General features: G+C 38.3%; 1 protein-coding gene across 5 annotated transcripts in view; it reads right to left on the minus strand.

Annotated features, from left to right (window-relative positions):
* Positions 1-1,662: 1,662 nt before the first annotated feature.
* The window catches only part of ANKIB1 (ankyrin repeat and IBR domain containing 1), a 94,765-nt gene continuing 72,259 nt past the window's right edge, over positions 1,663-24,168 (minus strand). For 3 of the 5 annotated variants that reach the window (XM_061350107.1, XM_061350109.1, XM_061350110.1), the window contains 12 exons: positions 23,657-23,823; positions 18,148-18,236; positions 17,060-17,190; positions 13,938-14,072; positions 12,693-12,779; positions 12,503-12,569; positions 11,954-12,099; positions 11,004-11,182; positions 10,413-10,464; positions 6,990-7,101; positions 5,214-5,347; positions 1,663-4,870 (listed from right to left, as the gene is read on the minus strand). In XM_061350107.1, the coding sequence (XP_061206091.1) occupies positions 4,118-4,870; positions 5,214-5,347; positions 6,990-7,101; positions 10,413-10,464; positions 11,004-11,182; positions 11,954-12,099; positions 12,503-12,569; positions 12,693-12,779; positions 13,938-14,072; positions 17,060-17,190; positions 18,148-18,236; positions 23,657-23,823 (2,052 nt within the window). In that variant the 3' untranslated portion in view covers positions 1,663-4,117. The remainder of the gene's footprint in view (positions 4,871-5,213; positions 5,348-6,989; positions 7,102-10,412; positions 10,465-11,003; positions 11,183-11,953; positions 12,100-12,502; positions 12,570-12,692; positions 12,780-13,937; positions 14,073-17,059; positions 17,191-18,147; positions 18,237-23,656; positions 23,824-24,168) is intronic. The other 2 variants (XM_061350111.1, XM_061350112.1) reach the window with 2 other exon arrangements.

Consider the following 24,168-nt stretch of genomic DNA (forward strand, 5'->3'; position numbering starts at 1 on the left):
ATGTAAAGGTAAATAGTTCTTATGTAGTGAACAATTCTTATGTAAAACCCCCAAGATAAAATTCTCCATCTCTTTTTCGGTATCTTGTGGAAAAGATGCTTCTGCCGGGATGAAAATATCACTATCATCTGAATCCTGAAGATGATGTAGCTGCAGTACTGAACATCTATCTGGATATATTCAATACTTTCTTGCTTGTATTCCATTTATCTGGATATTCACACAAATGATCTAAAAGAAAAAAACCAAACCCAAACATATGCAGAACACCACCTCAAGTTTGTATTTCACTGCAGAAAGGATTTCTGTAAAGGTCAAGAGCAGCATTAATTTTAAAAGAACACATCCTGTTAACAATTAACTTTAACCTTTTGTTGGTGAGATGTAACATTAAGTGTCTATGAAGAGCTGAGGTAAAAATGGCTTTGCAGTTAAGATAGGAAACATGTTTTTTTTACTCCATTATTCTATTTTCAGTATTTTTTTATAAACTACTTAAATTGTTTTATGTTGTTATGTATTTGGAGAACAGTATAAATTCTTTACTTGCCTATTTTTGAAGTGGAATGGAAGTATACCATTGCAGAAAGCCAAGCTTTGTCCTCATACAAAGACTGACAGCAAACACAGCTTTATGCAACATTTGCAGGGGATCCATCTCCTCCTTTTGATGCACATCTTGTGCTTTACTCTTCAGTTAGAAGGATGAGATGGTTAAAATTACACTCAGTTTTGCATCACATCTACATAGTTCTAGTTTCCAGATCTGTCTGACCTATGGAAGAGTAATAAGGATAATGTACTGTCTAATTCTCAGTAGACTGTCTGGACAATTTTTGGTAAAGAAACTACCTATCATTACACCCATGGTTGGCTTCCATTCTTAGAGCCTCTTGAGTATTACAGTGGGATGCTTTGTGCATGCTGGGAGAGGGGCAGAAAAGGAGGTGAAGGCAATGGTGAGATTTACGCTGATGAACAGATCTCTGAAACTGGGCTGAGGTAGTGTCCAGTTCTGAAGCATGCTGTCGTGATTTTAAACACCTCAGAACCTATGTTTTAGATTTGTCTAGTAGTATGTTTTAGCTGCCATAAACCCCAAAATACCTCTTGTGATACCCATGATCTTAGTATTTGCTGACTGCAGCATATGCAGTGATACCACAGCAGCAGGTGATGGAAAGTGCCTTGCAGTGACTAATCCAACTTCACACATTAGCTTTCAGCAGCTCTCCTGCATCTTGGCATGCTTGTCAGAAGAAGCTAATTAAATTACTGTAGCAATTAACAGAATAGTTTAGTGCCTGTTAATGTAACCTGGAATTTCCTGGTAACAAAAAAGGAGCCTGGATATTAAGTGGCACTTAAGTAACACTAATTAACAAGATCTTCCTGAAAAATGAGCCCCCCACTCTCTTTAGCACCGTTTGTAATGACAAGGCATTGCTCTTCACAAAAAACAAGTACACAGTATTACTGGAGCAATTAAGACAAAATTGTCTATTTTAGATTTTGTTTTAGAAGCTTAATGAATATAGGTACCTTATATTTACAAGTCAAAACATTCAACTTACTATGTGGCCCCCAGCCATATCCTAATAATGTCTGTCATCAGTCTTAATCTGCTACAGTAAGTCTAAGATGTAATGAGACAGAAGTGAATTAGTTTAAGTAATAAATGTTTAATCAAAGAATTTTACATATTATTAACAGCATTCATTTGGCCAAACATCTACATGGTTGTAGTATCCTACTTGTATATAAAGTGGGAATGTATCAAGTATAGACTATGAAAGTGCAAATAACAATTCAAGGTTAGAGTAATTTTTTACATTATAAAATTAACAGGTTTACAAAATAGTCTTGCCAAACTTTATTTCTGAATTGTAAAGTCAATGACTATGGTGTTAAAATAAGTACCAAGAAAATACAAATTTAATAGGCTAATTTCATGCTCATAAGAGTAACACGGAAACAATGGATATACTGCACAACCTAACCAAATTACAAAAAACCAGAACCCACAGAATTCACAATCTTCACAGAAAGCATTCTTACATATCTTACTGTAACTCTGCAAGACATCTCAATGCAATACATGATCTTTTTGTGAGAATCTTTCTGTTCAGAAATTACAATTCAAGGAAGCTATGTGAGTTAAACAACTTTCAGACCAATTCATGATGACTGTTCACCAAGAATTGTTTTAGTTGAAGGATTTTATATCATAGAACAATTTAAAACAGGTATTTTTCAAAGATGTCCAAAGGATTATTATTATTTCAGGAACAGGGCAGCTAGAGGAAAAGCTGAAGTTATTTGAGACTATTCAATTCCATTCTCTCTACAGATGCTTGCAAAATGAACCAGGTTTTTATGGGGTAAGGGTAAAATATTCTTATTTAATTTTTTACTAATACAAACCTTGCAACTTCAAGGTTCAAAAGCTGGATTGGCATGAATTAGTTACCAAACACTCACTTGAACTCACAGTAATCAATACATAAACTTTGCTATTATGACACTTGCCTATACACACTCAGTAGTAATAAACTTTTATATCATATCAACAAATCTCTGGTAACAGTTAAGCAAAACTTAAAACGGAGTGTATGTCATTTGCTTGTGTTATGACAAGTTTTGATTATATGTAATTAAAACAGCCATTTGAACAACTTACTCTAGTTGTAATTACATACTGTACCATTGTATCTCACTAACTGTAGATTGATGCTTTTAAGCAAATCTAAAACCAGTATTTTTTATTTTTTTTCACGGTACAACACCTAGGAAAAGGGGTTTTGTGGTTGCTTTTTTATTTTTTATCTTTATTTTTTTACACTAAACAGTAATCACACAGCAAATGAGTATTGTGCAATAGAACAAATACCTAGCAGTGTTTTGTTTATGCAAAAACACTGACTGAACATTTAGTTATTTACTGTAAAGGCAAGGCCATGGGTGGTTTTATGGAGGTCTTTGCAATTAATAGCATAGTTACTCCAGAACAGACACTGAATTTGAATTTCTTGTTTAACTGTGGCAACTATCCAGTTGGGTTAGGCAAAGGCACCGTAACATGTTGAGCAGAATGCGTTATTTGAGCTTTAATTGTGGGACTGGCTGATATATGAAAATCCTGTATTCCTACATCTTTATAAAATGTTATCATTAAAAGTAATTGCACTATTAGTGCATAGAATGCTTTGTAGAATTATGAAAAGAAAGAACTATGATTGCACTTCCATTAAAGTGTCTCTTAAAATACAGCATAGCTGTGGCTAACTCACTGTATTTTAATATTTAAAATAACTGTTTAACAGCAGCATTAGGTTTCATTAACTTAAGATACAGGCTACATTTAATTAAATGCAGTCACCATGGCAATACATGCCAGTTTAATTTAGAGAAGCAATGCTACCCAGTGGTTTCTTTCACTGCTAAGAATTGTGGGATTAGTTTCATAGAGTAACACTGCACTGTTTTGTTAGGCTACTGCCAGCTAACTATTCACAGTTTGGCACATTTGGACTGTAAATAGACATGAAAAAATCTTTGATTTTAGTGGGAAAGAATATCCCCTAAAACTTGTTCCTGGAGCAGTACTAAGGAGAAGCATTAAATACCTCTGTTCACACTGCTAACAAAAATGAAAAATGATTAAAGAAAAGTTACAGAAAACAAAAAACAAAATGCAAACAAACTGCTAAATGTTATTTTGGTGAAAGAATGAGTTCTAAAAAATGGAATAAACTATTTCTTAGGAAAACCAACCAAAATAATCAGTGTAAGCCTTTAATCTGTACTTTCAAGTTAAGGATCATCAACCTAAGGCTAAACAGATGCTGCATTGTATTAGGAATGTGGAGTACAATCTACTTATTCCTTCCTCTTGAGAGCAAAAAGGCAAGTACTACCTAATTAAATGCAAAGGATATTCCTTGAAAGGTTCACATTATTATGAAGAACTACAATTCAAGAGAACTCCTAAATATCTGATGTTACGTCAGTGGTTACAGCTGAGCTGTAATTATGTGGATCAAAGCCTCCATAATGCTTACTCCACATACTGTACCATCTGTCACTGCCATTCATTTACTCCAGATTTAGTTTTTATTCATACCAGATGCACATGTTCAATCCATTCACTTGAGGTTTGAGGAGTCTGACTTGAAGCATCTCCTGAAGCATCCAGCATGCTTGTTACCTCCCTGTTACTATCACCACTTTGTGATCCCATTTCACCTGGAATAATGTTGTCTTCAGAAGTGCTTTCCTCTGTTTGGGTTCCTCTGCCTTCATTTTTGAGTGCATCCTCAAATAGTGCATGCTCTTCCTGAGGCTCCAGCCTGGTGTCTGTACGATTTGGTTGACCTACTGACCCGTCTTCAGTACTGGGTTGCTGTGAATCCTCATCTGCTTCAGTACTTGTTGAGGGGATCAGAGCAATACTCTGTGGGTTCATGTCATGAAACCAGGCCATAATATTTCCAAGTAGATTTTCACTGGTATTGGGATCTTGACTGCTAGAATCAGCATCACTGGATGTTGAGTATAATCCACTTCTTATGTCACTGCAAGGGTGTGAGTGAAGACGATCAGCTGAAAAGGGATCATTGCCTGCCCCTAGTCTCATCAGGCTGTCACCAAGTTCTAACAGCTCAGAGCTGCTCAAAGCGCCTCTTGGATTATCTATACTTATGGGAGCAGAGTCCAGTCTTGTAGGCAAAGAGGTACCTATTGCTCCTAAAGATGCCTCATTGTTTAGGAAGTCTCTAGTTTCTTCATCTATGGCCAAGCCAGATTCTTGTAATGATAACTGAATAGCTAGCAGAATGTTTGGGTCATCTTCATCCAAAGAACTCAGAGCCTGTGGAAATACACAAGGTTGCTTTCAGAATAAAACTTTCATCTTGTTACATATTCTGGATGAAAAGTAATTTGGGCTCAAATCTCAAATTCATTCATTATTCCTACATGTCATTTATCAGAATCAATTTTTACTGATACAGCTGACAACATAATTTAAAAGGTGACTTACATTAGAGATTGGTTAGCATTTCTTACCAGTGTGAATGTGTAAGTTGTTGTCTTAGGTTCTCCCTTTCCCATTGAAGAATTAAGACAATTTGCAGAGACAAAATGACACAGAAAAGCAGACCAGAGGAAGGCAAGCAAAGCAGAGAGAATGGAAAAAAGATTAGGGGAGATACCTGAAGAGAATCCTGGTTTTCAGAGCGACTGACAGGGGTATAGTCATGAAGAGAAGAGCTGTGCAGAATACCCATAGAAGCTGAACTCACCATGGAGGTGCCATGTCTTCTACTACTGCCACCTTCCTGAGTGTCTGTTTGGGCAATTGAAACAAAAACAGTTGAAGAACCAGCAAGGAAGCTTTCCCCACTATAATTTACTGGCAGAGTATCTTCCTTCCTTTTGGATCACCTCTGTCTAATTTTACTCCTTTATTAATTCAGAATGAAATAATTCAAAACACTCCTTCCACATCAACTCTCACAGTGGTAAAACCCCAGTTCCACTGTTTAAGGAGTGACTGCTTGGCTTGTTTGTGCTTTTCTGCTCTCAATACCCTTCTTTTTGTCTCTGAAAGGGTGGAGTACGCCATCAGGAGCATAAGCCTGTTGTCAGGAGGGGCAAAGTGCCTTTAAGGCACACAGATGATTTAGGGAAAGTTCTGAAAAATACTGCACATGGACAAAATACAGGGTGCATTTACCAGTGGCTTACAAACAACATTTGCCCATTTCTCTGTTATTTCAAAGACAACAACTCAGCTGTAATGTTAATGTTACATTTACCATTAACATTGCAGCACAAGTAAGAGTCGTTAGTGCGGTGTAACCTCAGCAATTACTGACATTGCTGTTTTCTTAAAACAACCAACAAAAAGAAATAAAGTAAAACGCTGTTTCCAGAAAAACTGCCCTGTAATAAAAATCAGTGTAACTCTTTCGACTTTGGAAAATGGAATTTTCCACTTCAAAACTTAAAACGAATCACGGTGAGACAAACTAATTCTCTTTTGTGTGCTTTAACAGTATGTCCTGGTCATCACTGCAATATCCAAGTGTTCAGTCAAATTCGAGTCCTCAAATGAGCAAGATGGGTTTTCATTTTACTTGTAATAGGGAAGGCCCGAAGCTCACCAAAATTCTTTTTACTGTTTCTAAAATAAGGAATGTGGTTATTTCTCCTCAGGAAAGAATTTCTCCTTTTGTTTTTAAAGGACACGCTATGTATAGGACTTAAGTTCATGAGACACAGAGATCAGAGTTTGTGCAGCATGGCTTAGAGACAGAGCACGCAAGTGGCAGCTCTGAAGAAACAGTGTCATAGTATGACTTGGATTTGAGCTATTTTTGTACCTTTGCAAAGGTCCTGGCAGAACGGACACAGCCCAGACAGCCAAGTTACAATGACCTTACGGGACTGCGCTACCAGCCATAGCGCTGCTTTGAAGAGCATATGCTGTAAGTCACAGCCCGTGCCAACTTGTTTCCTGGCTGTCTTTGCCAATACAGGATTTTCTGAGCAGAGTTTCTGGAATACAGCCCTGTGACTATCATCCAGCACGCCTGTAGCGGGGGAATCCTCTTCTATCCACTCTCTGCTCTGGGCACAACTGGTCCTTTTAATTGGCATAAGGGAGCAGGTACATAGATAAGACTATCATATGAAGTATATGCCCTTCAGAATTTGTTCAGAAAAGCAAATCTGCTCTAAACAGCTGAGGAGTTATTAGTGGGAAGATCAATGTATTTCTCTTTAAAAAGAGAAGCAGCCACAATGAAGCCAGCAACACTTCTAAGCACATACGAAAAAACAAAAATAAGCCTTTATGTTGTATCCTGGAAAAAATGTATTTGAAGCTTCTTTAAAGTGTATTCACAGAAGAATGAACACTGTGGTCACCAACAGCAATTTCTGAAACAGGAAGAGGAAAGGAACAGGCCCAGGCAGAAACATACCTAGTGTACTCTCACTGGGGTCATCAGGATCTGGAGTATTACTCAGCAGACTGTGCATGTCTCCACGTCGACGCTGTCTGTGCCTCCTCCGATACTGAAATTCAGCATATTCCTGCATAAACCAAAGGTTACAAAATACAGGGCAGCATGCAGTAATATTTTTCTGATGTAATAAGCACCACATTTTTATGAAAAATGTGTGATTTTATATGTTTATTATAAAATCACCTGTTTTCAGAAAAATAAATTGCAAGGTGTACCATGCAATGTTCAACATAAATAGTAACTAAAAAAACCTCTACAACGTAATCCTAAGTATATAAAAAAATGAACTAGCAAAGAAAAATACTTGACATATTACCAACATATTAATACTTGCAATCCCCCTTCTTAAAGAATTACAAATACACAGTTTTTGTTTTGATGCCAAATTTTATATATGTACACATCAACACACTTTTTCATAAATGCAGAGCTAGTGATTTTAGAACATAAAAAGAATTAATCTGAATTGAACCACAGATTATTTCAGAGTCCCTGTTGCCACCAATTACCAGCAGAAACAACCTTTGGAAGACTACAGAAAGCTGGCTGACATACACTGGGACTTGGTATACTCTTCGCAGCCTCCAGAACACTATGTCTCAGGAACTTCTTAAGCCACAGCTGATACACCTCTACTGAAGTCTTGGATGGATTTTTATTCCATGAATTATAAATCTCCTCTATTTTTGTCTAATTTGAGCTGCTAATGAGCATTACTATATAGATTTGAACTCCTGCAGCCTGGAATTTCTTATGTAGTATGTATTACCCAAGATAGTTTATGTAACATTTATGGGAAAGACTCGGTTTTGACCACATCAAGCTAGCATCCCAAGGGTTAATTATCTTAATATTTGGAAATAAACGTTTTGATTTCCATACCTTTCTTAATACTAACAGGCTAATTTCCAGACATGTTTTAAGGTCAGTACAGCCAACACTGAACCTGACTGTGTAGGTACGATCTTTCATTTCAGTTTTTACACAAGGCAATAAAAACATACACACAGGTATTAGCTCTTCTCTTCAGAAGATAATACTGCTGTTTATTTCCTTGAGCCCCAAGGTGGAAAAGACTTCATTTAGCCAAATGAATTTAGAAAGATAACATTACAAGTAGCTTTCTTTTCTTGTATTAACTTTTCATCCTGGAATATCTCAGAACCTAAAGTGTGTAAAACTTACAGTGTGTCATTTCTCTTACCCAATGACCTCATGGCAGAGAGGTTGGAACTAGATGATCTTTAAGGTCCCTTCCAACTCTAATCATTTTATGATTCTATGATGGCATGTTCTCTTTCCACGAACTCTTTCAGACAAAACGCTTATCCATAATGACACATGCAAGCCAAAAGAAGTCACAAAATCATCAGTGCGGGCAGATTTTGATCTAAGAAGATCCACGAAAATTGTAAGAACATAAAAATCATAGAATCATGGAATGGCTTGGGTCAGAAGGGACCTTAAAGATCAATTCAGTTCCACCCCCCACTGCCATGGGCAGGGACACCTTCCACTGGACCAGGCTGCTCAAAGTACCTGTCTGTACTTGACCAGACAAAAGGTCCATTTACCCCAGTACTGTCTTCAACAGTGGTTAGTAGTATTGCTTGTTAGCCTATGGAACAGAGTAAAAAAACAGGGCAAACAAGAAGTGATTCTTATCTAAAATATTCTTCCAGCTTCTATGGGAGCTCAGAGATTTTCTAAAAGGAAGGCTGTGCTCCAAAGAAGAGAAAATCAAAACTTGATCTGGAACAGTATAACTAAATTATTTAAACAATATATAATGATGTCACTATGAATTAGCCAAGGAATAATGGGAAGTGGTCACTGAACAGAAAGATTTATTAATTGTATCAGATCTTATCTCTTATCTGTTTGCAAAAAAACCCTAGATTTTCCCAGTAGTTATTTCACTTTTGGACTTTTTAACCTTCAGAAAGACATCTTGATCACTACTGATAAAAAATTATTTCTGATTACTTGGAACAATTTTATATATGTGAGCAAACAAAGTTTTAGTCTTTTTGGGTAGGAACATCATGGTTTCACACGCTGGCTTGCCACAAGCAGTGTTCCTTGCTAAACCCAGTAAGAATCTGGTTTCTGAATAATCTGGTATACTCAGTCAGTCTCTATAAAAAAATTTGTAGTGAAATTCGCTAAAATAAACACAGATGACCATTATTAATTCTAGAAAATTCCTTTAGCATAGGTGGTTGCAAGTATTTTTGATAGCTACATAGCAAAGAAACCAACTTGCATCATCCAGTGCCACATTTACGCAAATCATAAAAACTCATAAACAATCTTCTAAGCACGACTGCAATAGCACTTACTGCTAAACAGCTCATCAACATATTTCTTATCAGCTTCTTCTCACAACCAGTTCCACTGATGACACAGTAACATCACAATGAGTTTGGTATTATCAAATGTGGAATTATTTCAAAAGAAAGGACTAAAGGAACTAGACAGGAGAAGCAAGCTGATTTTTTGTAAAGAAGCAAACTATCTTCTCAGCAGTGTGATGCTCACCAGCAACAATAGCAAAGGAAATATATAGAAGTCTGTGGAGTTTTCCAGGAGGCTTTAAAATGAAAACAGCAGGTTTTCTTTTATAAAGAAAACATTTCTTTTATAAAGAAAACGGCACCAAGGAAATGTTGAAATGAAGTTTCTTTCCTAACTGAAGGCTTTATTCAATGTTCTCAAAATATTAAATAGAAGTTAAGAGGATAAAGGAAGCTTCTTATATTTTTGTGCAGAATCTTGAAAATTATTCACTCTTTTCCCACATACAGATAGTGGAATACTGATTTTTAAAATTATAATTTTCATTCTCGGTTAAGTAGCAGAAGTTCAACTCATCTGACTACGCAATTTCCATCCTGCTTCAGTACATAAACCCCAAAAGAAACATTTCAAATAGTTAACAATATTTAAGTATATGACTGCATGTTGTCTTGGATTGTGACAGAAGGATGGAAATTTCTTAGACTTCTTGTCAAATTTTGCTGAACTGATGTTGCATTCAAAAGCAATCTACACAGTTTCATATATTTCTTACTTTAAGGTACCCCAGCACATAGACACCAATTTACATACGATTTTAAAACTGGTTATGTGCTTGGAAAATGATGAAAGCAACATAGTTTGTCTAACGCCACCTTAAATTAATTATATCATATAGATCATTGCACTGTTAGCTACAAATATATTTCCTTCTGTTGTGAAATAATTTAAATGGTGAGCTTAGACCAACTTGAAATGCTTTGAATCAAAATAAGGCAGCACTTCATGCAGATTGCAATCATACCTGTGTTTCTAGAATAAGCAGAACTAAGATAAAGAAATTAAAAAGAAATAGTTTACCTCTGGGGATGCAAATCCTAAATATTCCCAATCCCATGTTCCACCAGCAAAGCTATAAAATTAAGTGACATAAAGTTTAGAACAAATATGAAAATCCTCCAGAGTTTCAAAACCTATCAACATCTAAAAACCAGTGCAACTGCAACTCTCTAAAGTTAACAAGTCTTTTGCTTTCATTCCTACCTCTCAACACATTTAGAAAACCATACAATTAAAATGTTGACTATTCCAGAACTGCCTGATTTTTAGCAAATACATACAGATTTTTAAAGCATACCAGGTATTAAGTGCCAGTCTTAAAGGAAAAAAAGTGAAATGGAAGCCATAACATCAAATCATCAAATCATTAATGTATCACAGATGGGAAGGCAATTCAGGTTGCAACATACAGACGTGTATTCTCTTCCTCAGTGAAAGGCTATAACTACACTAGAATCAGATATCCAAGAAAATATCACTATCTGGTGACTTGCAACCACTGTGCTTATCAGCTCCACAACACCTCTCCGTCAAAGAATGATGGTAGATTCACCCACTTTGGCAGCTACCAAAGTAACCTGTTTGATGTGCACAGCACTTTGTCTGGATTACCTGCGCCTGGGTGCTTCTGGTGAGTCTGCAGGAGCCACACCACGGGCCACAGAGGCCAGGAATTCTTGTCGCTTCTGCTGCACAAGACAAGCTGCACGAATGATTTTATGGCGAGGAGTGCGAAGGTAAGGCCTGTTCACTTTCTGTGCAAGGTCTTCAGTGACCATTTCTAAGTCTGTCTGCAATAGTTAATAAATACAGGATAAAATAGTTTTACAGTGAAATATGAATCTACACCATAAATACTGAGTGGAATGAGAACCATTTTCCTGAAAATACCATTTGAAATATCAACATACCCCAAAATATCTGACCTCTAGCCTAGCTTTTTACCAACCTAAATGCTGCCCTTCAGCTTGCACCTGGGCTTCTCTGGGAAAGGAAAGGGGGAAGGAGGAAGGAGAACAGAGGGAGAGAAAAAAGGGGAAGAAGAGGGAGAGGGAAAAGGAGAAGGAGAGGTAGAGGGAGAGAGAAAAAGAGAAGGAGAGGGAGGCGGAGAGGGAAGGGAAAGGAAAGGAGAAGAAAGGGAAAGGAAAAGGGAAAAGGCAAGGCAAAAGGAAAGGAGGCAGCAGCTCCTGTTGTCTATGCCACTGCTACCCAGTTTTGCTCCCCAGACACTTTAGTAGGGAAAGACAAGGAAGAGGAGTTAGGGAAGATGAAGACTGAAGCTAAAATGCTACCTTCAGAAAGAAGATTAACAGTATATTATTTTCTTTCCCCTTCCACCAGTCCTTACCCTTTTCCTGTTGCAGCAAAGTGTTTTTTCATTCATTCTAAAACTGAACTAAAAGCTACTTTGTCATGGAGTAATCAAAATGTGCTAGTTCCAAACACAAAACAGGTATAGCAGTTTTACATCACAAAAATGGCAAAACCACACTGATTAACTAATATTACAAAAAAAAAAAAAAAAAGGAACATTAGAAAAGCAAAATATACGCATGTATTACCTGCATAAGTTCAAATATTTCTTTCTTTGTGCTTTTAGGCTCCAGAAAGAATCCATATGGATAAGAACACTTTAGAATGCGGCGAGTTTTTAAAAGCTCTTGCACTGCATCTTCAATGAACGTGGTATCAGGACAGCCTCCCTCAGCTGTAAGATGAAAAAAGCATTGTGAAAATACTTTCCTGCTGATGTCAGCATTCTTCTAGCGTAAGAGTTTTCCTCCAAAGTAAATTTATGTGTGCGTCAGTTAAATATTTGGCAAAGGAACAGCAGCAGGTTCACAATGACTACACAGTGCTCTTACTAGAAGAAGTAAGTGCAGATTATTGCCTTTTCCCTTACTAATGCTACTTTCTCCTTGAGAATTTGGAATAGGTAAGATTTACTGTACACTTAGGTTTCTACCTTGCTTATGAATTCTAGCACTGGAGTACAGAATGGATCACATTACACAGCAGACTGATGTAAGCTCTACCCAAAAGTAAAGGCTTAGCTGTAACAAAGCTAATTTTATTTCAAAGCAAATTCATAGATCACAGCAAATACTTACTTCCACTGAGAGCTCTACTCAACTGCTCCATCTTTTCTTTGGCTGTTTTCAGAAGGCGCTGTTCTAACTAAAAAAAAAAAAAAAAAGAAAAGAAAATATAACAACATAATTATTTTTGAATTAAAATAAAAATAAATTTTGTTTCTATCAAAACAGAAACAAAAATTGCTAAAAATGGCTAGACCCACACCTGGTAGCTAAGTTCATGGTTCTTAAATCTTGTGTAATAGTGCATAAACCTATCAAGCTCTTGAAATCTTCTATGCTTCTTTTCAGCCTGGAAAAAAATGGAGAAACAAAAGAAACCAAAATAAATCTTATGACTTAATTCAGCAATCACCAGTAGATACAATTACATAACCAACTGTTTCTGTTTCTTCTACATATAAACTATATATAGTTGCCTGGACTGCATCAAAAGGAGCGTGACCAGCAGGTCGAAAGAGGTGATCCTGCCCCTCTGCTCTTCCGAGACCTCACTTGGAGTATTGTGTGCAGTTCTGGTGTCCTCAACATAAAAAGGACATGGATCTGTTGGAACAAGTCCAGAGGAGGACCATGAGGATGATCAGTGCACTGGAGCACCTCCCATATGAAGACTGAGAAAGTTGAGGCTGTTCAGCCTGGAGAAGAGAAGGCTGTGTGGAGACCTCCTAGCAGCCTTCCAGTGTCTGAAGGGGGCCTGTAAGGATGCTGGGGAGGGACTCTTCACTAAGGACTGTAGCGACAGGACAAGGGGTAATGGGTTCAAACTTAAACAGGGGGAGTTCAGGTTAGACATAAGGAAGAAGTTCTTTACTGTAAGGGTGGCGAGGCACTGGAATGGGTTGCCCAAGGAGTTGTGAATGCTCCATCCCTGGGGTGTTCAAGGCCAAGTTGCACAGAGCCTTGGGTGACATGGTCTAAGGTGAGGCGTCCCTGCCCATGGAGGGGGGGTTGGAACTAGATGATCTAATATGATTCTATGATTTTACTGCACACAATGCTGTCAAATACCATGTAAGTAAAGAGACAAATGTAATTTTTAAATTCACAAGTCTGTAAATACTGTAGCCAAAGAGTTGATACACTGTGTGTGCATGCTATTTAAAGATACTTTCCAAAAGCCAAAATTAATGCATATCTTCTGTAGCGCACAGCAGCTAATTACAGTACCAGCTACCCATTTTACAAAGAAAACCATGACACAGAGAATTAAAATGAATCAAAACAAAGTCACTGGTGATTGCTACCAAAGCCCAAGAACAGAGCCAAATTCTATGTTTCTAGCCACAAATAAACAGTGTTTCAGTGTTTTCTTTCTGTCTGTGTCATATATTTAAGGCTGTATTTTCCTATATAGAACTTGGATTTGGAAGAATTCTGATGAAACTTTTCCTAAACAGAAAATTGCAGCTTTGGCGTTATTTTTCAAACACACACATTCATTTGTTACCTCTACTGTCATCTCTTTGGACTGTTCCTCCACATGTTGAATAACCTCATAGCGAGTGCATCTGTAGTAGCCTCCAGTGGAAGAGCTGTGCTTCTTCCATTCTTCTAAGCATATCCAGCAAAAGTCATATTTGCACTTCAGGAAAAAAAAAAAAGGTAAAAAGAAAAAAAAAGTTGATACATTGTAGATTTGCAGTTATTCATCATTATTCCCCCAGGAACAACTGAATTAACATCATTGAGTGTGGTTATGGTCAAACAAAGTTTCTGAGGAGCTTCCTTCCTATTTTACCTACTACAGAAGATTTGGGTTATCAAAACACATCAATCATAACTTTTGTTCCTTGGATCACAAGACTGTGTTGGATCTGTATGTTCATTTTCAAGTGGATAAAATAATCAAATGATAAATACAGATGATATTTATCATTTGGCCTGGTTTTGTTATCGTTTTCAAAAAAAGATAGTCCCATTTTTTAAGCAACATAGAAACTGCTCATGAGAATGAAGGCTACTTTATCTCCTAATATCACTTTAAAATATGATTACTAGTGTTTTTGTCATGTAGTGTTCCTGCTGCAAAATACTAGTAACAACTACTAAAGCAACAGAGAAGAAACCAGAACATAAGCTTTAAAGAGTGATTACTTCAAGGTGAGCCTTTTCTGCATTGACTAGGTAGAGTTTTCAAAACAGGTAACATCATACAAGAAGATCTGACTTATCCAGGCTTCTCTGCATCAGAGAAGATCAAACTGTATTAAATACTCCCAACTTAGCACCGAATTCTCAGCTACTTTATTTCAGAATATTTGAAAGCTATTTATGGATGGACAGGCAAAAGACTTCATCTTAGTGAATCGTGTTTACTTCATCTGTTTTACAGATGAGCAAAGAAAAATCCTGAAAAAGGCAAGCAAAAATTTACATTAATTAATATGAAACCATTATTAATTGTTTCACAAGCAACAGAACTAATAAAGCCGAACTTCATAATAATTTATATGTATATGCTTCTACTGCACTAATCTCACCTCTTCCAAATTATCTCACTCCATGACCACTCTATGATACATATATATCTTCTAATCTCTCACATCTCCCTAACACTCCTGAAAAAGCCCAAGATCCAAAGTTCCCAGACCCTCCTCTAATACCTCAGTCTCATGAAACTTTCAAAACCAGATCACTTGTTTCTACAGGTCTCCCAAACCCTAGCTCTGTTTTATGTGCATTTATGATCACTTAGGCATGCAGCACACTGCCTAAGTTTAACAAATTGCATCTGCTGCCCAATCACTGTCTCAGACATACAGAAGAGGTAACTGCTGAGTAAGTATTTCAGCCTCTCTCTTTGTGGCAGTACAAATTAAGTCTCTGCATCGTACAGCTACCAAGTTCCATGAAACTTGCAGTAATTTAATATCCATGAACCCCATCCTGTTCCTTCATATCTGATTCAAAGTACCCAGAAGGTTAAAAACTACTACAGGCTGGGGAGACAGCAGGACTGTCTAAACCTTGTCTCCTTAGAAACTGGCTCATAAAACAGGAAAATGTCTACCTAGTACAGAAATGTGATTTTATGAGTAAAGAGTATCCTCCTCTATACCACCAGTGGTGGTGAGGAGGCTGCTACATGCTAGCTGCTAAGAGGCAGTTGTAGAGTTTACCATGTAGCAGGCTTGAGCAGGTCTTACTGCAGCAAATGCAGAACCTTTGTCACAGGCTGTTACTTCAGTGAAGGAAAAGAAACAAGGTGACCACTATACCTTGTGCCTGAGCCCTGCAATGTGCTTGAGGATACACTTCCTTTCTCACTAGGCTGAGGGGAGGCAGCTTCTCTTTGCAGAGATTTCTCCACCACAAAAGGAATCTCACTGCTTTAAGGACACTTCGAGCTGTTCATAAACTACAGCATTAAAGAATAAAAGAGAACTGTGGTTGTCAGCTGGTGCCTTAAACTGGCACTGAATTCAATTATCTACATTCAACAGTGTTTAATGGCCAATGTACTCTCCAGCCTGAAGCCATACTTTCTTCCACTGAGATGAGCTAAGTGGCAAAAGCTGCAATGAACATACCTTTTACAGTTTTTAGCACCATAGAATTTAGGAGCCCTTTTCAAAATCATCTAAGGAAAAAACCCAAAACCAACACAAAACCCATCAAACTTTGCATAAACCAAAGTGGAGGAGAATCTGTTCCCTGCTGCAACAGACAAAAACAAAGAAATGACACTAAAAAAAGCCCCAATCTTTATATCACAGAAAGGAGAGAATATGTGATGAGAATATAAAGAAAATGGGATTTGCATAGCAATGGAAAGAGACTAACCTCTCCAGAAAAATAAAATTACTTTCTAAGTCTCTTAGCTTTTCATTGGCAGCCAACTACGTCAAGTATGTGCTTCTTTCTTATTTTTAATGATGCTCTTCAAAGAGGTATTAGCTGTAGTTATAGAAGGTACTTCTGACATAAAGAGATGGTATTCTAACATGCTGCTTTTAACTAATTTGAGAGAAAATGCTTTCTCAAATGATACTGAATTCACGGGAAAAAGTATTTTTTATATTTTAGTAGCACAGTGCAAACTCATGACTAATTTTTTGGCTGCTGTCACCAGTAAGTTTCTTTTGAAATTACTCTTTGCTGTCTTCCCTTTCCTGCTGATGAATTCCTGTTTGCAGTATTGCATTTAAACTTCTCTGTTTGGTTGTTACGTAGAGAAATAATGCAAAAGAAAAATGTCGTAAGGCAAAACCTTCATTAGAGCTTCTCATTCCTTAAAACGTTTTATCTTCTGCCAACTAAAAATGTTCTTTCTGTATCATTAATGATGATTATTGATTATTTCTACTTCCTTAAGTTCCATACTGTATTGCCAGTATTTCTTAGTGTTTATGAATTTCAATCATTACAGTGGTTACCTGCTAGCCAGTCAAATTTCACTAAATATTAAACATTTTCTAAATACATGTAATCTGCCATTTGCAAATGATCTAATTCTTCCAGCAGGTTCCACCAGATCTCAGGCATGACTTCTGCACACCTGGGCTCTTAAAACATATACATGACATATGTAACCTGAATTATGTTTCGCAACAAATTACAACTTCTTACCTTTGCACACTGCATGTGGTTGCAGCCCTCATTCTTCTGAATTGGAGATTTGCAGTTGGCGCATGGTTTGGAGTTCGTTAGTAACCACAGGCAGTTGGCAGCATCTTCATAAGCTTCACTCACTCCCACAACTTTATGAGGGTGACAGGAGGATATGGAGCATGCAAAAGCAGAGAAGCTGAAATTGTACTTGTGTAATCTTTTGTGAAAATCAGATTAGGATCTGTTTCTTGACAGAATATTGTAATTCTTCACTGTATATATTTCTCACAAATATAAACATACACACTTTCTCATTTATAAATATATATAAAATTATTACATATATAATTCATATATATTTCCACATATATATTTCTATACAAACTTGTATGTACTATATATGATATTTATAATATATAAATGAGTAAAACTGGCATGGTTTGACATGGTACATTTTACCTCTATAACATTTTCTATGCTTTCCAGAATATTTATAATGCATTATGCAAAGGCTCTTAACTGTGATAATCAAGTTGGTTTTTATTTGAATTATTGTCAATCTTTCTTTTTTTATAGTTAATATTGACCAACAAAATGTGTCCTGTGTAAACCCAACCTTTATTAGTTTTTTTTCAGTAAGCATTAGTTATCATTAAGCCATCCCCCACAATTCCCTTGCAATTCACCCTCAACCTTACTATTATTATCACCTGTTGGTCTGAAGTAGTTTTAAAGCACACAAACAACTGCAATGAACACAACACAAAATGCAGACTGGGCTAAAAGGACAAATAAAGTTATGCTCAGGAATAAATCAATTAATGAATGAAACAAAGCTGTAAGAGGAAGGGAAAGAGTTTTATATGCCATGACTGAACCATATGCGGGTTTATGGGGAAGAATGGTTTATGAAGAAGCCCACCATATGCGGTTAAAGTATGAAGCAGCCCCTCATTGAGAGATTTAATTTTCTTCCCTTTTACCCTATTTTTCAACCAATGTAGAGTTTTTATTTAATGGAGCTAAAAAATTTGTCCAAACTCAAAAGATAACAACACCAGCAAAAAAATGACACCACCCTCCCCCTGCCCTGGCATGGTTCTTACGTTCTTCTGGTTTCATTTCAGATATTTTCTGTAGCCAGTCCTTCCAGGTTTGGCAGTCACAAGGTTCATGTGCTTCACCGAGACATTCCCTGAAAATGAAGGTGCATAAACGCTTACTTACCATTTAGAGATTAAAAATTAAAGTTAAAATTGGTTCAAGCTAAAAAACTTGGAAACATTTCAAGACACACTCAAATTTTAACGAAGTCAGGAAGATAAAAAGTCATCCAATTAACAGTATTTTAAAATGCTTTTGGACTACTTGCTCGCAAGCAGAGATGACCACTATTAACAGTGATGTGAGACAGGAAAGGAAAAGAGCTTTTAAAAATCACAATCTGAAATAAATCAGCTGGTTTGCACTTCGTTGGAGTTACACCTGGATACTAGTTTAGTGCCACAGAATGTGCTAGTGTAGTTCCTGTGAACTTCAGGTAACCCAGAATAAACAGATTATCCAAAAGTAGTAGGTAGTTTGCTATAGCTGAAATGCATTTTATAAAGAATTACTTGCATCTATTTAGTTGCAATAATTAATCTGTAAGTAGATTTCAGCTTTTAATCTAGAACAAGATCCAAACCCTTCAACACCAACTTTAAGTATTTGTGGATGTTTACTTTCCACCGGAAAATCTTAAATGGGGGCTTTAACTTTGTTACATGGATACAGTGGAGAAATGAGTCCCTTGAGTTTCTTTTCAAGTTACCAGTAGCTTTCAGGATGGCAATCACTACAGGCCAGTGGCAGATACATGCTTTCCCGGTGCTGCTTTGGTGTAGGTGTGCCAACAGGGACTCCAAATTAGTAACAATTCCCTTTTTTACTGGAACAGCAGCAAATAGCCTCAGACATCTGCCACATCAAACAAAATTCAGAGGGAGTACATTTCAGATGGGCACCAGCTGCACCAGACCATACACAAGTTCTCTGCAGATCCAGTGATGAACTGCTCTCTGCAGTGCCTGCAGCAATACTCTTCTGATCCCTCTTAAGCAGGAACAAAGGAAAGGTCATGGCAATCATTTTCAGCTGTTTTCCCACTAGCCGGTCTGCTATCAAACAAGCTTAAATTCACTACACAAGGATCCCTGTTTCAAGATACTTCAGATCTGTAGCTAGGAAAGACTGTACTGGAATGAGTAAGTCTGTATGGCAATCTCAGCTGTGGTTAAACACTGATACCTTCCACTGCTGTGGGGCAACAGTACATGTAAATCATTTACTTCAAGAGAGCCAAGACTTCTAAGATAATTTTGCTCCCAGAAAGGACTGAAACTAGCAAAAAATTAACTTAAAAACCTTAGTTTTAAGTTAAAAGCCGATTAGTTAACCTATTACTGGGGGAAAGGTTGTAGTTTTTATGTTTTCAAATTTTTAAATTTGTCAATTTTTAATAAAATACAATCACATATATATCTCATGTGTCTCTATCTCTACATTGATCTATATGATAGTCATTACAGAGACTATCATAGAAGAACAACTTCTCATGGAAGTTCTTTCCTCAGCCCACACCAAAACAAGGATTTTTATATTTGGATGTCATTTTACTAGAGTAAGAGCATTGATCCTACTGCTCATAAATCTTTATGAAACAAAGCTGTAATTTGGATAGACACACTGACAGCACTGAATGAAGGGAACTAACACCAAACAGCTGTGGCACTTAACAGCTTTAGCCTCCCTGGACTGTGCTCCTCAGTACTTACTGATCAAGAGGACTCTGTGGATGAAGCACTCTATAGACAGATAGGAACAGCCTCACACTCGCAGGTGCTTTTACTCATGGGGGACTTCAACCACCCTGATACCTGTCGGAGGGATGGTACTGCCCAGCACAAGCAATCCAGGAGGTTTCTTGACTGTGTGGAAGACAACTTCCTTCTGCAAGTAATACAGGAGCCAACAAGGAGAGGTGCCATGCTTGGCTTCGTGCACCAACAGGGAAGGGCTGGTTGGAAATGTGATGCTCCAGGGCAGCCTTGGATGCAGCGACCACGAGATGGTTGAATTCGAGATCCTCAGGACAGTGAGAAGAGCGTGCAGCAAGCTCACTGCCCTGGCCTGCAAGCGAGCAGACTTTGGCCTCTTCAGGAACCTGCTTAGTAAGGTTCCATGGGATATAGCCCTAGAGGGCAGGGGGGCCCAAGACTCTTGGTTGGTCTTCAAGGATCACTTGCTCCAAGCTCAGGAGTGTTGTGTCCCAACTAGAAGGAAGTGCAGCAGGAGGGCTGGAGGCCTCCTTGGATGGATAAGGAGCTGCTGAGGAAACTTTGAAGGAAAAAAAGAGGCTTATAAAAGGTGGAAGCAAGGACAGGCAGCCTGGGAAGAATATAGGGATGTTGTCTGGGAACCTAAGGACCAGGTTAGGAAAGCTAAGGCCCAGTTAGAATTAAACTTGACTAGGGATGTGAAAGATAACAGGAAAGGATTCTATAGGTACACTGCAAATAAAAGACAGACAAGGGACAATGTGGGCCCTCTCCAGAAGCTACCAGGAGAACTGGTTACCCTGGGTTTGGAGAAGGGTGAGGTTCTGAATGACTTCTTTGCCTTGGTCTTCACTGGCAAATGCCCTGACCACGCCACCCAAGTCTTGGAAGGCAGATGCAGGGACTGTGAGAATGAAGACCTTGGACCACCTGGAGGAGAGGATCTGGTTCAAGACCATCTTAAGAACCTGAATGTTCACAAGTCCCTGGGACCTGATGAAATCCATCTGCGGGTCCTGAAGGAGCTGGCGAATGAAGCTGCTAAGCTACTGTCCATCATATTTGAAAAATCATGGCAGTCAGGTGAAGTTCCTGATGACTGGAAAAAGGGAAATATAACCCCCATTTTCAAGAAGGGGAAAATGGATGACCCGGGGAATTACAGACCAGTCAGTCTCACCTCTGTGCCTGGCAAAATCTTGGAGCAGATTCTCCTGGAAGGCATGCTAAGGCACATGAAAAACAACAAGGTGCTTGGTGACAGCCAGCATGGCTTCACTAAGGGGAAATCCTGCCTGACCAAGTTGGTGGCCTTCTATGATGGGGCTACAGAACTGATGGACAGGGGTAGAGCAGTTGATGTCATCTACCTGGACTTGTGCAAAGCATTCGACACTGTCCCACACGACATCCTTGTCTCTAAATTGGAGAGACATCAATTTGGTGGATGGGTCACTCGGTGGATAAAGAACTGGCTCACACACACAGAGTTGTGGTCAATGGCTCAATGTCCAGCTGGAGACCAGTAATGAGTGGTGTCCCTCAGGGATCTGTGTTGGGACCGGTCTTGTTCAACATCTTTATCACTGACATTGACAGTGGGATTGAGTGCGCCCTCAGCAAGTTTGCCGATGACACCAAGCTGTGTGGTTCGGTTGATACGCTGGAGGGAAGGAATGTCATCCAGAGGGACCTTGACATGCTTGTGAGGTGGGCTGATGGCAACCTTATGAAGTTTAACCATGCCAAGTGCAAGGTCCTACACCTGGGTCAGGGCAATCCCAGGCACAGCTACAGGCTGGGCAGAGAAGAGATTCAGAGCAGCCCTGCGGAGAAGGACTTGGGTGTGCTGGTGATGAGAAAATGAATATGAGCTGGCTTCAGTGTGCGCTTGCAGCCCAGAAAGCCAACTGTATCCTGGGCTGCATCAAAAGGAGCGTGACCAGCAGGTCGAAGGAGGTGATCCTGCCCCTCTATTCTGCTCTCGTGAGACCTCACTTGGAGTAGTGTGTGCAGTTCTGGTGTCCTCAACACAAAAAGGACATGGAACTGCTGGAACAAGTCCAGAGGAGGGCCACGAGGATGATCAGGGGACTGGAGCACCTCCCATATGAAGACAGTCTGAGAAAGTTGGGGCTGTTCAGCCTGGAGAAGAGAAGGCTGTGTGGAGACCTCTTAGCAGCCTTCCAGTATCTGAAGGGAGCCTATAAGGATGGTGGGGAGGGACTGTTCACTAGGGACTGCAGTGATAGGACAAGGGGTAACGGGTTCAAACTTAAACAGGGGAAGTTTAGATTGGATATAAGGAAGAAGTTCTTTACCGTGAGGGTGGTGAGGCACTGGAATGGGTTGCCAGGGGAAGTTGTGAATTTTCCATTCCTAGCACTGTTCAAGTCCAGACTGGACAGAGCCTTGGGTGACATGGTTTAGTGTGAGGTGTCCCTGCCTATGGCAGAGGGGTTGGAACTAGATGATCTTAAGGTCCTTTCCAACCCTAACTATTCTATGATTCTATCATTCAGCAGGGTGATTTATTTGAAGGTGCAGTATATATTTAATAAAATGTACCAAGTTTCATGAAGTTAAATTCATGTAAGGGTGAAAAGCATCATCCAAAAAGAAGGCAGTTCTGGATTTTCTTTCTCCTCATGGTAATATTTATACCATATAATGAATTATGAATCAAACCAGCAGAACATTGTTGCAACCTATAATTGGCTTCCCAAGTGCACCTGAAGAGATGCCTCTTGCAGAGTGAGACTATAATATATAAATTCTGGAGAATCTCTTAGGGAATGCAGTATCAATTGCTATTACAATGGCTAAGCTGCAGATTACCTGAGTAAAACTTGCAGAACTTACGTAAGTATAGAACTGTGTGATGTGTTGACTGAACTTTAAAGATATAAAGCAAACTCCTTTTACATATATAGTAATGATGAAAACCCTCTGAACTGAGAATACACTTTATTTTCTTCAGAGGAACTCATTCATGTATGTTTTTTTTGTACTGTAAGACTAATATGGCTGTCCTCAGCAAAACCTTCTGATTTATAGTACTGTAGGAACTAAATGAATTAAGATGGGGCTTTGCTCGGCACTACAGAAACCTATCCAACCACTTTTTTGCTTTTGTTGATGCTGCTGTTGTCCTTTCCTTGGAAGTGCTGAAGATAAGCAATCTGAGGGATGTTTTTAAACATCTTACAGTTTTTTACTCCTTCTTGAGCCTGTATTCATCTTAAGATTCAGCAGAAGATAACATAAAGAAAATGTGCTGGTCCTAAAGCAAACCAATGATTGGAGTGATCCTGCAAAGAGAATAGCTAACTATAAAGCAAAAGGTCCTTCATAGTTCTATTTAAACTCCAGCTTCTTTGACCTGATTCTACAAAAAATTCAGAAAGAGCTAAAAATTGATCATTTTCTGTACTGCAATACATAATATGCAGTGTTTCTATTATACTACAGCAATTCAGAGCAGACAGAGAAATCCCTCCACCAATATCCCACCTCTCCTCTGCCCCCTCAGAACATCACAACAGTCCATACCACTGTTTCGCATCTAAGAGAGGCAATAATGAGTAAGACAGTATTATAAACCTTTGTTGTCCCCCAAAATACTAAACTATTTGTGCACATGAGGCGATTCAGTGCATGGATACAGGATAGTAGTCACATACCACCCACACAAATTTTTGTTGCATGCTTGATGCTAAGTGGGACTTTCAAACTAATCCCTGGAATAGCAGTGACTGTTAGTTTGGGTAGATGTAGGTAAGTTTCTAATACCAACCAGCAGAACAGATGTCCTTTCCCGCAGTCTACAGCAGGGGCTTTCAGCATAGGGAAGCTAAGTGTATCTGATCCTGTTGAATTCGACCCTTGTCTTGTTAGCCTTACTGCTCTTTCACAGCCTGGTATAGGACACCATTTAATAGCAGGATTATTTTCAACAAAAGCCTGGGATCAACAAAGGAAAAAAGGAAAAAATTTTATTACATAAGATCAGATTTCATCATTGATATAAACCAATCTGTATTAATAATCTTCCTTTGAAGGAACAAAGCCAAGAAGCCTAAGGACAATCTTATAGCTAGTTTAATAAGCTTTTAAAAATAATTATACAAAGGGAATAATTTAATCTCCACCTTAAAAATGTTGTTTGTTTGAAATAACAGCAGTACTCCCAACATGTGCTAAGATGCAAATGACTTACATCCCAAACAAAATATTCCATGTGTGCAAGTCAACTCCTTTGTGATATGGCTTACTGTAAATTTCTACTACATATGCACTACCAATATA

Source organism: Neopsephotus bourkii, unplaced genomic scaffold (assembly GCF_033783945.1).
Source record: "Neopsephotus bourkii isolate Nb327-2 ecotype Australia unplaced genomic scaffold, CSIRO-AGI_Nbou_v1 NB_479, whole genome shotgun sequence".
Taxonomy (NCBI): domain Eukaryota; kingdom Metazoa; phylum Chordata; class Aves; order Psittaciformes; family Psittacidae; genus Neopsephotus; species Neopsephotus bourkii.